Below are 14868 nucleotides of genomic sequence, written 5' to 3' on the forward strand. Positions count from 1 at the left end.
ACTTATTTCATTTCACTTCACTTATTTGTATAAGCTATGTTTAGTGTAGGCGTTCGAGGCATAAAGGTTTTGGGTTTGACAGACCCAATGTTAGTCAGTGATGCATCACTGCCCCCTTCTGCACAGTGGATACCGATCATTGAGGTGAAGTTCACCTAAAACCAGTGTTCTGTTTATGGACATCCTTTCCGAAATCTGAGCTGGACCGCTATACTGTGCACACTGTGGTTAATTTATAAGACAATAGGATAAACATTGTACTATATTTATGCTATATGCACTACACTTGTCCAAATGGAGTATCCGTAGACAAATCCGTGACTTCACTTCCCTAAAACGTAGCCGTTTCCTTTTAAGCAGCCAATAACGTTCGTCTTTGCTTGTTGAAGAATGAGCATGTTGTTTATGGCAGGAGTTGTCCGACTATAACAACTGCACAGCTTAGTGAATTCTATCCCCCGAGAAAATGTCGAGCCGGGCTCTGCGGAGGCTGAAAGGGAAACAAAGGGGCCAGGAGGCCTTAGACATGGGTAGTCTTGTTCCCGGTGAGGAACAGGCTGCTGAGGTTGAGGAGGAGGAAGGCGACTCTGCGCCGCAACCTATCAGTAATAGCAGCAACCAAAAAGCCAAGAAAAACAAAACTCAGAAGAACCTTAGCAATATTTATGAGCTGGTAAAATATCTATATAGCGCATTAGCTAGTTGACCATATGTTGACAACGTTTACAGTCTTGATTAACACTGTATGTCTTGCATTCCCTAATGATGTAGAGAAAAGTTAGCATTCGCTAGCTAGCCATGGATTTGGTGAGGAGTTTGTAGGTGTAGTGTTACAGCTATCAAGCTACCATCTAGCTATACAAACAAGAACACCTCTATTTGTATTCAAGGTACACCTGATGGTGCATGTCATCTAGTGTTCATCTCAGATTTACCTTGTGTCTGTGCCTGCTCTTTACAGATATGTGAAGCTGAGAACGAGGTAGAGAAAGAGGACACTAATGCAGTGAAGCCTGAAGAGAAAGGCGAGGAGGGCAGGGAGAAGAGTGACAGCGGAGATACGGAGAAGAGGATTCCACAAGCTGAGACGGGGGCAGCCAAGGTGATGAGAGCATCGTAGAGCAAGGCTCTGTTTAAATTGTGTGAAAATTCTGCCTTCATCCCTACTCTGCGCATATCATGTCTGACATGATAGTATTGTACATGGGCTATTTTACATAGCTATTACCAATCTAATTAAGTGTGGTCAGGACCAGCTCCAGACTAGAAGAGCATGTTTGGTTTGTCTAACGTAGAGCTACAGCTCTAGGTTAGATTGCAGCTACAAAGGTGCTGGTGTGATGTTTTCTTTCTTCTGACATTCAGTCTGCAGCTGTAGACAAAGTGAAAAAGAAGAAGAAAAAGAAGAAGAAAAAGACCACTTCAGGAGACACACAGGTAAAGCGGTGAAGTAACAAGTATTACTACTTAATTTATATGCTATCCTTCTTATTGCATTAGGTGTCACCCTCAGCTACATCAGGTGTGCTCACATATTGAATTAACCATTTATTGCAATGGAAATAGGTTTGTCTTTGGCGGTGTGGTTATATCTGATGAAGAAAGTGTTTTGTCCGTCTCTTCATAAACGGAGTGACTAAGTTCAGTTGAGTTCTGGATTTTATATAAGTATTTATCAATCTGCAGATTGGGAGAGAAAACCAGACCTCCAACAATAAATGACAACACAACACCAGGCTTAGGTCTCAACCATGTCTCTCTCCGCTCTGAAAGCCGGAGGACCATCTTTTATAGGGCACAAGAATGTGAACATAGATTGTGACAGTCAGGCACTGGCAGTAATGACGTTACAACAGTCTCAGAGAAAGAGATTCACTGCTCCCAACACATGACAACTCTCAGACTAGAGAGTTCATAATTGGAGCTCTCCTTGTAGTCATGACAAGGAATGTTCTCCCGACCCCGAACATCTATTAACCCTGACACATAGACACAATCTACTCTTATTAATAGCAAGCTTACATGACAACATACTAACTAGTATTCAATGACTTGTTTAATTGATTAGTGAATAATGTAAGCACACAGGAAATCCCAATTTCTTCCACATATCTAAGGGGGAACCTTAGGTAGGGAACCTCCCTACCTTGGAGCATAGCCAGCATAGCACATACAACAGTACATACAATAACAAGGCAGGGAGCATAGGATACAAGATCCCCCAGTGGACAGGAATCATTTAGACTTTTTAACAAGTCAAAAGGCTTTACAGAGGATTAACACCTTGTAGTGACAATACAGAAGACAGTACTGAGGAGCTCGGGTTGGTGGAGGGAGGACAATACCTAGTACACCTAGTACAACGCCTGATATGTGAGCAAGTGTGTCTGGGTCTGTGAAATCATACAGCATGTAAGTCCTCTGAAGGGGAAGGCATGGACCTTCATCCAGCACACCTTCAGTTGATTGCCTGGGTGACATCAGCTGATGATGCGACGCGCTGCCCGAGTGCCATGCCAGAACTAGCTCCACCAATGTGTATCTGGGCATAGAGCTGCCTGGCTGTCTAGTGACTTTAGTGTGTCCCCAGGAGGAGGCAGCAGAGGACATCGATGCCCTCCTGGAGAGTATGGAGCAGCTGGGCAGCCTGACCCTCCAGAGTGATGGCTGCGGAGTGGCAGGAAGCAGGCCGGTTCTACATGTGGAGCACAGGTCGGGGGGTCACACTGAATCACTCGGAATTGTCATTGAATTGTTTGCTTTGGGTTAAGATGCCGTCTCTAGGTTTAGTCGGCATCTATTGAGCATAAACTGTTGCTGAGTTTAGTCTGTGTGTGCTTCAGGAACTTGAATCCAGAGACTGAACTGAAAAGGTACTTCGGAGCACGAGCAGTTCTGGGGGACCAGAGGTAAAAGGTTTTACTTTTCAGCTGTGCGAAATTTCTCCCAAGTCCAGTATTAATATTGTGTGTTTTTGTTACATCAAAATCTTTCTGTTCTATTATATTCCATGAATGGTATTTAACAGTAGTGCTTTGATGGTTCCTTTCTGTCAGACCTCGTCAAAGACAGAGGCAGTTCCACCGCAGCACCTGGATGACCATTCCTAAAGACACCTGGCCGCGCTTTAGCCGTCCAGGTAGGTCACTCTTTTTACCCCAAGTAGGCCCTCATAATTTGTGTTGTGTTTTTGCTGTGACAAAGAGAATGCTAAGATTTGCATAAAACATGGCTACTTTGCTTTTAAAATCATATAATGCTGACTTGTTACTAGTTATTACATGTTAAGTAATATGTTTATTATGTTTATGTCATTTACTGATGTTCAAACCAGCAGTGTTCAATATCCTAATTTTCCTGGAGATAGATTAACATCTATCCTTGTGTGATGGGAAATGCAATGCTAACCCAGACTGAACAACATTATACAGAACGTGTCAGTAGAGGTCATCTAGCAGGGACCCAGTCAGCCTCCGTGATCAATTTTAAATGAATGGTGTTGAAACACATTCACTTTGTGCTTTCTGTCTTTGGGCGACAGTTACATTAATAGGTCCTGTGTGGCGCCTCTGTGTTGTTGCTAGAAGGCAACACTGTTCCTGCCTAAACACAGAGATCTGACTCCCATTTCCAACAGGGGGCTCTGGGACGCTGGGATAACACTGCTTAGATGAACACATACTATCATTGTTGTTAGCCTGAAACCAGATTGGCAGACATGGCTTTTCTAATCACAACAGAGGCCACATTCAGTCTCTATCCAGGCCATGACGTCATATCGAGAGATGTCCAATCAGCACATATCATGAATCAAATGCAGTAAGACTCATCTATGGTTGGGCAGACTCAATGGCACCATTGATGTACGCCTTTAACCCCCTGCTTACCATAGTGCCAGGACTTGGCACCGGGCATCACTCAATATAAGAATGGAGTTGGACTGGCTTGGTTGAGGTAGTGGACTGGCTTGGTGGAGGTAGTGGACTGGCTTGGTGGAGGTAGTGGACTGGCTTGGTGGAGGTAGTGGACTGGCTTGGTGGAGGTAGTGGACTGGCTTGGTGGAGGTAGTGGACTGGCTTGGTGGAGGTTGCTGACTGGTTTGAAAGCTTGCTTCCCCAGAAATCCCCTTGTCTGATCCCTTGTGTGGCCTTGTTCCTGTCTGGCCTGGCATATCTTGCTGCAGGTATCTCCATGACTCTGTTGGAGAGCAGGGCTGGACTTCAGTTCTTCACCCTGGAACACAGCCGGGATTACCAGCAGGTTCAATTCAAGTTCATGGATGCTGTGGAGTCCATGGATCCCAACAACATAGTGGTGAGGAAGCACTGGCAGATCCAGCAGTAGATCATAATCATGTATTCATTTAGCAGACACTTGAATCCAAAGCGACGTACAGTACAGGGGGATTTGAACCTGCAACCTCTTGTTCTGCTGTAAAGTGCTTTAGCCACTGAACCATACCCTGCCTTGCAGATCTCTGAACAGACCCTGGGAGTTCTGTAATACCCTCAGGTCTTTATGTCAGACATGTGTGAGATGCATTTGCCTGTGTTAGAGGACTGTGGAGACTAAGGGTGTGTTCTTCCCCAGGCCCTGCTGCAGATGAACCCCTACCACATCGACTCTCTGCTGCAGCTGTCTGATGTGAGCCGCATCCAGGAGGACCAGGAGATGGCCAGGGACCTCATAGGTGAGCAGCACCACCAGGTACCCTAACCTTCATAGGTAAGGAGCAGAACAACCAGTACAGTATCAGGGAAATCTGATTGGTTTGTGAGGCTTCAATCCCAGGGCATGTTTAGAGGTCTAGTCTCTTCTACTGCACAGCACACACTTCTCCAGAGTAGCACATATTCTACCTGTGAGACATACAGGAGATGGTTTGATGAAGCCACTGAAAGCCTGACTGCTTGGTGAAGACAGCGGGAACCAATTGTGCAACCGCGTGTACGCTTTCTTTATAGACTGATAGTGTTGTGTAACTTATTGTGTTTGTGTGTTTCAGAGAGGGCTCTGTACAGCTTTGAGTGTGCATTCCACCCTTTGTTCAGTTTGACCTCAGGGACCTGCAGACTGAGCTACCAAAGATCAGAGAACAGGTCGCACGCACACACACACACACACACACACACACACACACACACACACCAGATGTTAAGGGATAAAGCCCTAACATAATGTTCATACATGTACACTTCAGGCTGTTATTGAGTTGTCCATATATATACAGTCGTGGTCATAAGTTTTGGCAATGACAAATGTTGTGTTTGCTGGTTCAGTATTTGAGGAAAATGTTTTCACATGTTTCTATAGAATACTGGAATCACAATCAGGCACATTTCATATTTTTTTTAAGCTTTTTTAGGGCGAACATTTTCAATATATGCAAATAGTCCCCTCTTGACAGCAGTCAATCTGCTCTTAAAATCCAATCAGAATGATAGTGATTTCACCTGGCTAGAACTAGTTCACACTTTCCCCTGTGCTGATGATATAACTTACTGAAATTATGTTAGCAGTCATTTTATGCAAACGCCCAGCAAGCTTTGCAAACACAAAATGTATGTCGCTCCCAATACTTTTGGCCACGGCTGTAGACTATAATGAGGTACTTGAGGCATAAGGATGACGTTAGCATGAAATGCAAGTATTTCACCAACAGATGGCACTTGTCTCAACATTTCTCGTGTGTCTTTTTAGAGCGTTGTATTTGGCTCTGTACAAGCACATGATGTTTCTGGAGAGGAGGGGCTGCCCTCGGACTGCCCTCGAGTACTGCCGCCTCCTTCTCAGGTACGGAGGGGGAGGAGTCAGGAGGACCCGAGGCGTAACGGGTCAGACTAGGGGTTCCCAGGGAGCATGTCTGTGTGTGAGGTGCATGGACATTTTAGGGGCTCAGGGCAGTGTTCGATGGCTTCGTCTGCTTTTCCCTGTGTGCTAGTCTGGACCCGGATGGTGACCCACTCTGTATGCTGCTGCTCATAGACTTCCTGTCACTACGCTCAAGAGAATACCACTTCCTGCTGCGCCTTTATCAGGAGTGGGAGGTGAGACAGTTTCACGCACATGTCTGTCTGTACAGTTTTGTATGCTTGTGAGATTAAGGGTAACCTGCTTCCTCTGTGTGTGTGTGTGTGTGTGTGTGTGTGTGTATATCTGTGTGTGTGTGCGTGCGCGTGCCCGTGTTTCAGGTGCACAGGAATTTGTCCCAGCTCCCCAACTTTGCGTTCTCTGTGGCACTCTGCCACTTCCAGCTGAGTCAGCAGGAGGGGGCGGAGCCTCAGGAGAGAGACACACACAGAGACAAGGCTGACCAGCTGCTGCAGTATGCACTCATCATGTTCCCTGGAGGTTAGACACACACACACAGGCATGCATGTAGGTATGGATGCACACTCATACACACACCTATGCGCTCGCGGGCAGAAAACGACACACACTTGACTCATGAACGCATCCACCTCCCATAGTGATGGCACGCACACAGAACTAGCGGCTGGAGTAAATGATTGTGGCCCCGAGTGCTCTCTGATCCTGGTATTACACATGGGGACTCACTTAGTGACTGTGTCTATCCATCGAGCATGTGTGTGTGTGTTCCTCAGCGCTGATGCCTCTGCTGGACCTGTGCACAGTGCAGCCAGATGCAGCCGTATCGGCTCATGCCTTCTTCGGCCATCGGAGTCAGCTGGGGTACAACATCCTGACTCACACTGCAGTATTTCTCTCTCTCTCTCTCTCTCTCTCTCTCTCTCTCTCTCTCTCTCTCTCTCCGTGTTCTCTCTGGAAGTGCTCCTCTTTTTATAGTCTCTCTCTACTGTCTTTCTCTCTTTGGTCTCATTCTGTAGTATATCTCTCTCTCCAGCTCCCTTGCAGTCTCTTTGTCTCAATTCCTTTTGAAGTCCTTTTCTCTCCGTTTCTCTCTCTGCAGTCTCTCTGCGTTTCTTTTACAGTACTTTCTCAGACAGATACATTGAATTCAAGCATGCATTGACATTCTAGCCATGGAGTATTCATTTATCATATCATATCATGCATTACTTCTAACCGTATACATCACAGTATGGTAGGCGTTAAGAAGCACTACTTGTTTTTCTTGTCTTTCGTTGTCGTCTCCCTCCAGACAGCCCCCAGCCCTGGCGGAGCTGGTGGGTCTGTACGTGGGGCGGAGCCATATGCTGTGGCGTGAGGGCGGGGTGCTGTTTTGGCTGGAGCAGAATGTGGCGCAGGTGCTGCTCAGAGTGGACAGCAATGAACCTCTGGTAGAGGACTGCCTCAACAAGTAGGGACCTGCTAACTATTAGTAACTATTAGTGTGTGTGTGTGTGTGTAAACCCTGTCAAATTAGAATCAACTGACCCATTAGGATTTCCAAGGGCAGACATTAGTTGATACGTCGGAATGTTCACTCTGAAATTGAAAGTGTGTGTTAATGTTTCTTCCTTTGAAGGAGCGGCAATAAGTAGCACATTTTTAGGGAGTGGCGTTGAAATGGTCCTCCTGAAGTGTGATTAGAAGGACTTAATCTTAGGAGTCAGATGGCTGAGCGGTTAGGGAGTCGGGCTATCAATCAGAAGGTTGTTGGTTTGATTACCGGCTGTGAGAATTGACGTTGTGTCCTTGGGCAAGGCACTTCACCCTACTTGCCTCAGGGAGAATGTCCCTATACTTACTGGAAGTCGCTCTGGATAAGAGCGACTGCTAAATGACTACATGTAATGTAAATGTAATGTCATGACATTCTGCCCCCCCCTCCCTCCAGGAGGAAGGAGAGGTACCAGAGTCCTTCCCGCAACATCCATCGCCATGTCATCCTGTCTGAGATCAAGGAGGCCACCTCCGCCCTTCCCCTGGTGAGGTGCACTCTGCTAACACACAAACCTGCACCCTTCCCCTGGTGAGGTGCACTCTGCTAACACACAAACCTGCACCCTTCCCCTGGTGAGGTGCACTCTGCTAACACACAAACCTCCGCCCTGCCGATGGTGAAGTGCACTCTGAACCCTGCCGCCTCATTATTAAGAAAGCACTTTTTTCCACAATAACATGTTTTGGATAACGTTTAGAATGTTGTGGTGTGTATTCATAAAGCTTTTGTCATTTATCTGTGGTAGTTAAGAACATAGTGTTGTGTATTCACAGGATGTGACCACTCAACCAATAATGGGGTTCGACCCACTCCCCCCTTTGGACTCCTTGGTGTCGTATTCCCGACCAGAGAGGTAAACTTCTCCTCTCCAAACTCTTTACCTGTGCTTAAGCTGTGGTAACCCACCCAAGCCTTGAGGATCTCTTGGCGGTAGCCTCTCTCCAGCAAGCTGCCTCTCCTCACCCACCCACAAAAAACACTTTGACCTGCTCAGTAGAGGTTAATGAGTTCCTGTCCTCCTGCAGATCTTCTCTCTGCAGGAACATGTGCAGGACGTGCATTCTGCCCTGCGTCTGCTCTCAGTCATGTGATGCTGTTTGCGGTGGGGCGGGAGGGGACATGATGAATACAATTCTGTTGACAAATACAAACTGAAATGAGGCATCAGCTGAAGAATGTTCTGGAGCTGGAACCCAGGGTTAAAGAGTAAAAGGGATTATTAAAGAAGTGCATGAGTACTGAGGATGGTTACATGAGTACTGAGGGTGGTTACATGAGTACTGAGGGTGGTTACATGAGTACTGAGGGTGGTTACATGAGTACTGAGGGTGGTTACATGAGTACTGAGGGTGGTTACATGAGTACTGAGGGTGGTTACATGAGTACTGAGGATGGTTACATGAGTACTGAGGGTGGTTACATGAGTACTGAGGGTGGTTACATGAGTACTGAGGGTGGTTACATGAGTACTGAGGGTGGTTACATGAGTACTGAGGGTGGTTACATGAGTACTGAGGGTGGTTACATGAGTACTGAGGGTGGTTACATGAGTACTGAGGGTGGTTACATGAGTACTGAGGGTGGTTACATGAGTACTGAGGATGGTTACATGAGTACTGAGGGTGGTTACATGAGTACTGAGGGTGGTTACATGAGTACTGAGGGTGGTTACATGAGTACTGAGGGTGGTTACATGAGTACTGAGGATGGTTACATGAGTACTGAGGGTGGTTACATGAGTACTGAGGGTGGTTACATGAGTACTGAGGGTGGTTACATGAGTACTGAGGGTGGTTACATGAGTATGGGTAGTTGTGTTTCCGGTCCTCTGTTTGCTCAGGCGCTTGTCAAGGCCATGCCTCTGAACAGGCACTCTCTATCTCTGTCTGAACTCCGCCTTTCTGACTCCACATGGCCCCTGAAGGCTGTTCTACTAAATATAGAGGATGTATTAATGATAATTGCTTTTTTTTTATATATATCTAATTTTGTCTCTTGTGGATAGTTTAGCTAAAAATAAACTGCAACTATATCGTCAGTTTAGTGTAGGGAATTTGAGAGACAAAAGCCTGTGGCTAGAAGTTGTGTCCCTGGCCCTCATCACAGGCAGTGACATCATCTCCTACCAGAATTGCAGGTTACTATGGAGACGGCGGGCTCTGTGATCTTTGGTCACTTCTGTGTGTGTGTCTATCATTCATTGTCTCTCTTTCTCACTGTCTGTCTCTCACTGTCTGCCTCTCTTTCTCCCTCTCTCTTTATTTGTCTCTCATATAGACCAAGTGTGGGTGCTTCTAATGAGAGTACCTTGTCACTGTTCTTCCGCTCTCTGCTGCCCAACTTCAACCTACAGGTGAGTAGCTATAATCTTTTGTGAAAATACATTGTGTCATTGATGTGCTGGGATGCAGACGTCCCTCCTAGTGTCCCTCTCTAATCCTGGTCCCTTTCAAAAGGGTGACAAATGTGGAACATTAGAGCTGTGAAGGCATATGACCTCCCCACACTCTGTAAAAATAGACGGACGATGTCAACCCCTTCTCAGAAGGCTCAACAATGGCAACATTCATAGAGCAGAAATGCTGCCTGGGCTACGACCGGCCTGGCTCCTTTGCCATAGTGATAAATTACACAAACTGCCCCACTGAGTGAGAGCACATGGTCGCTGGAGCAAAGAAATTAGAAGTATCAAACAAATTTTGGGGCAAATTGGTGACCGGAGTTCTACCAAAAAAGTGTTTTGACAGGAGGTTAAGACTAATATCTTGTGATCCTCTTGAGACTTTGACCAGAACATCCATAAGCCTGATGGCATAGGAAATGTCTAACATCTAAAAAACATGAATTAATTTCTAACTAATGACATACAGCTACATCTATTACCTGAAGTGAAATAAGAGTTTTGCACATCTCCTTTCTTAGATGTCATTCATGGGTTAGACCAGAATGAACCCTGACCCCTCCCAGCTGACCCTAACTAACCTTAACCCTGACCACAGCTGATACCCCAACGAACCATGAACCTGACCACAGATGTGACCCTAACTAATCATTAACTTGACCACAGATGAAACCCTAACTAACCCTTTACCTGGCCACAGGTGAGACCAGAGTTGCCTCTAACCCTGACCTCTGCTAGACCAAAGTCCAGCAGCAGGTCCTATTGATATGGGTGTGAAACTCAAATCTGTATGTGAAACTCACCAAAGGCCTCATAATGCCAACCATCATGATCTTGGTACTGAAATGAAAGAGATGGAGAAATGCAGTTGGGGTGGCAGAGATGCTGTTAGGATGTGGAGTAGATGCTGACTACCTAGCATGTTTGGTGTTGTTCTGTGTGTCTGGTTAACACAGTTAGCTCCTGGATCTATGAACACAGCTCTCAGTGAAACTCATCAATGTTTGTATGTCATTCTTAAAACACTGAAAACACTTTGTCAGATAATTCAAATTGGATTACATAAATCCAAGTTAATTTCAACACCTAGTTATCAAACAGGCTGCACTTGTGTGCAGACACAAGTGAATGATTTATGGTAAATGTATATGTGACACTAAAAGAGGAAGTTTAGGTTTGGGGCGAGACAGGCAAGACTAACTGTTTTACAGTGGATCACCACACACTCCAACCTTTCAACTAGGTGTTGTCATGGAGATGACATGCAGCTCTCTGTTTCCACAGGGCGGCCAGAGACCGGAGGACGACCTGGAAGTGGCTCGCGCAGGGCGGGAGCTTAACCAGGAAGTAAACCGTCTGATGGTGGCCATGAGAGACATGCTGGCCAACATCCAGTTCCAGGAGCCACCCAGAGAGGACAACCCTGACAGGGATGAGGAAGAATGGGACTAAGATGGGAAGAAAATAAGGTGCATGAACTAGAAGAGGTGGGGGGGGGGGGATAAGGATGAAGAACATGGAAGGAGAGCTGAGAAAACAAGTAGAATGCAACACCTGAGACGGCTACCATAAGAACAGATCAAGATCATGTTCTGGTGGATGAAACAACATGTTAATGAGGGTCTGGTTCATTTCTCTAATTATAACATTCTGAAATGCACCCTGGTCCTACACTCTCTTCCTTTCGCCTCCCTCTCTTCTCCCTCATCCCTCCATTTCTTCTCAGTTTGACAGAATCTACTTGATAAAAACATCTGTTTGCTTATCAAGAATATAACATGGGCTTTTTGTGAAAATGTTAATATTGGGTTTGATCATGAGAGAAATCAATTTGCTGTTTCAAAAATGGATGGGCTCCAGTAGTGATGTCCTAACAGCCAAGTGACGGTCAACTGCAATGCTTTCACTCAAGATGAATTCTGATAAAAGTCAGAACTGCTCAATAAAGTGTCACATGATCATAACACATGGTTTAAAAACAGGAAGTCATTGATGTTCATATTGTTTCACAGTAAACTTTTATTGATTTAAATATAATTTGGCTTATCGGAAGAAATTTATTCTTTTTAGAAGTTGTCCTCACTGATTACAAAATAAATGTTCCTAATGTTTGAATAAGTTTCAATAAGTTTATTGGAAGTGTAAAATCAATTCTGTGCAAAGTCCACTTATCTTCTTTAAAACATTTTTAGTTTCATGGAACATCAAAAAAACAAGGCCTTCAGTATACTTTCTGCTCATGTAGAGATGGAAGAATCCTTCATATTAATACCGTAATGTTTTAAGTTGAATTACTGATAACTGGATACATCCTAGGAGGAGAGATGAGTGTACCCGGTGACCGAGGCAAGAAGATGGCCTCGTCCTTGGATGTTCTGGCAGAGGAACATGTCCCATGACATTCATTTGCGTTGCTGAATAGTTCTCATTCACATATAAACATTTGAAAATGTCTGTGGATCTGCAGTAGGAGGCATACATGTATGAAATGCTATGAAATATATGGATCTTTCCTGTACTATATACTCATCAGAGCTACACATGGTAAGTCACCGTACGGGCCTAGTACTAAACACTCCGGCAGCCTGTTGGCTGTGTTGCAGAGGCCACATGACGGTGCGCCCAAAGGGTCCTTCCTGCTGCTCAACCAGCTCCTTGTTCCTGTCTACCTGTGGCTGCAAGCTAGTCATGAGGAGCCATCATGTGAGGTGTCCCCTCCACTGTACTGACACCCCTCCCCAGAGGCAGCACAGGCCACACCCCCTTCCAGAAATACAGATTGGGCTCAGTATAGACACCAGGGAAAGCCAGAGAAACATTCACTGTAAAGTTGTCTGAAGTGATAAACAATGTGTATGAGTGTTCAGGTGTGTTTGTCATGGCCAGCATGTACAGTATGTAGTGTATGAGTGTGGAAGTGGGTATGGTGCAGATAACTCTCTGGCCTGTGTATTGTTTACAAGTGGACTGTTTCTCCCAGTTCATGGAGGAGGACGTTCCATGTGGACGTAATGATGTAACAGTCTCATAATTACAGTGTGAAGCCTCATTTTTAAGACATGGCTTTGAGGGTTGCTGTTCAAATGGGCTCACTGCTGTCATTTGAGTGTTAATGGCCACTGCCAGGACACCTTTTATTCCTGTTGCTGTATGTGTATGAGAGTGTCTTTGTGAGTGAGAGAGTAAGCATTACAATACACAAACCGATCTGATGCTTATCTAGCTCATGGGGCCCCTTGCCACACAGACTCAACAAGAGTAATGCAGCATTAAAAAAACACACACAAACTGACCTTTCTTGACTTCCCTGGTCCAGGAAGTTGCAGTCCAGGAGATACTCATATAGATTTCATTTCCATGAGTTAATGAGCTTGATTTGCTGCATGCAGCATACACTGCACTCTCAGGAGGGGTAAGAGCATATTGTCAACGTCGTTACTCAGTTATGAGGCCTTTCAGGCAGTGGCTTGAGCTGCTTTACGTAAAAAGGTTGAAGTCCAGGTCAATTACCCTAAAGAAAGACATTGTGCACTGTCACTTGTGCAAAGAGATGTTATTTGGCTCTCTGCTGATAAGAGGTATGAGATTAAAAGATTGTTGGTATGGATGAACGTGTGTGCTTGTTTGTCAGGCTGATATTTCTGTCATCTCTCTTATTCACACATAGGCAAATGGTGTGATTGTAAGATGTCTAATTTGCTACCACTTGTGTGAGTGATTGAGGCATGCAAGGGTCTGCGGTACTTGAGCCAGGGCTGGGGTTTGGCCTGGATAGGTTGGGTCAGAAAAGGCTAGGGGGTTACATACACTAAATCAGCAATTATCTACATCATTATAAGTACTTTATTTTATAAGATTATTTAAATGTGTGTTTTGTTCTATGATTAAAGGGCAAAACTATTAGCAGTTATATTTGCTCTATTTCTATTCAGATACCTATGGTTATGAAGAGATGGACGTTAAGAGCTGGATGGCTGACAAGAGTTATAGGGCAGTTTCATAAATGATTGGGTTTGCACTTTGCTCGACAGCCAAAAATCTTTCGTGCGTTGTTGCCTAACTGACGTCTAAAGTGAACAGTTGACCAGTAGTTCTAAGAGACTGAGGGGCTTAACACGCGCATTCAATTGACCCAAAATGCTCCTCCATTAGACAACTTTTGGCAAGACCATCCTCGATTCCGGGTAAACTTAACCACATCTAACTGAGGCTGCTGCTCAGTTGAAGATGTGTCCTTTTTTATCCAGGTCAAGTAATGTTCATAATTTAACGCTGTTCTGGAACCGTGTTGTGGTAAAAATCGTCTGGCGCCAGAGGCATGGGAGTGAGAACAAGCCACCTAACAAACTGACGTTTAAGTGCCGCGGATTTACGGTAGCTCTATCCCAGCAATGTCTCAAACCGCCCTCATCTTGCCACAGAATCAGAAATATTCAAAGGACATTGATCGTTTATCATGCTGCATCGTACACTCTAAACAGTTAAATACGACTGGTTTGGGACAATTGTAAATCATGCGTGCAGTCTGAACACACTGATACCAAATTGTGGGCGCTCAGTGATTTTTTTGACACCCTTTATCTGTGCGCAACGTGCGTAAAGTGACTATTACTGGACTGGTCATGAGGGATAGGGATGGGCGAGTCTATTGCAAAGTTATCATCTCATCATAGTTCTGAAAGAGTTGTTGAAGGCTATCTCTTAGGCTTTTTTAAAGGTGATATCGGCCTATACCATTTTCAATTCTGCACTTCAGTCAGTTACTTTAATGACAATGAATGATAAAGATCTCAAAACAGTTTAGAGCTTAAACCACAAATCTAATGGTGTTAAATATTTCCGATGCGGTATCACGCGTTATTCCGTTTGTGTCTGTCAGTATCATGCGGTTCCTTTCCGCACGAGAAAGGAGGAGTTCGAGAACAGCCTTTAAGGAACATACTGTCAGCGCACGGGTCAAACATTTACTGACCGTAGACCAACCGGATCTCCAAATGTTTGATTTTCCCCGCTTGCAATTGGGTATCAATGGGCGGCACTCCAAGGAATAACATCTCCCCATCAGTAAAGCTGCGGTGCAGCATGCGCGCCTTTGCCA

The 14868-nt window shown here is 45.1% G+C and overlaps 1 protein-coding gene across 1 annotated transcript; it reads left to right on the plus strand.

Moving 5' to 3' along the window:
- The first annotated feature begins 390 nt into the window (after positions 1-390).
- On the plus strand, positions 391-11899 carry tcf25 (transcription factor 25 (basic helix-loop-helix)). Its single transcript, XM_067249542.1, has 18 exons — positions 391-673; positions 962-1102; positions 1366-1437; positions 2591-2712; positions 2844-2909; positions 3057-3139; positions 4184-4314; positions 4591-4690; positions 5006-5099; positions 5701-5793; positions 5942-6047; positions 6192-6351; positions 6606-6693; positions 7124-7282; positions 7763-7853; positions 8143-8222; positions 9647-9722; positions 11055-11899. The coding sequence occupies exons 1-18, from the start codon at positions 467-469 to the stop codon at positions 11220-11222; spliced, it is 2037 nt and encodes a 678-aa protein (XP_067105643.1). The 5' UTR covers positions 391-466; the 3' UTR covers positions 11223-11899.
- Positions 11900-14868: the final 2969 nt, after the last annotated feature.

The sequence above is a fragment of the Osmerus mordax genome, chromosome 13, assembly GCF_038355195.1.
Source record: "Osmerus mordax isolate fOsmMor3 chromosome 13, fOsmMor3.pri, whole genome shotgun sequence".
Classification (NCBI taxonomy): domain Eukaryota; kingdom Metazoa; phylum Chordata; class Actinopteri; order Osmeriformes; family Osmeridae; genus Osmerus; species Osmerus mordax.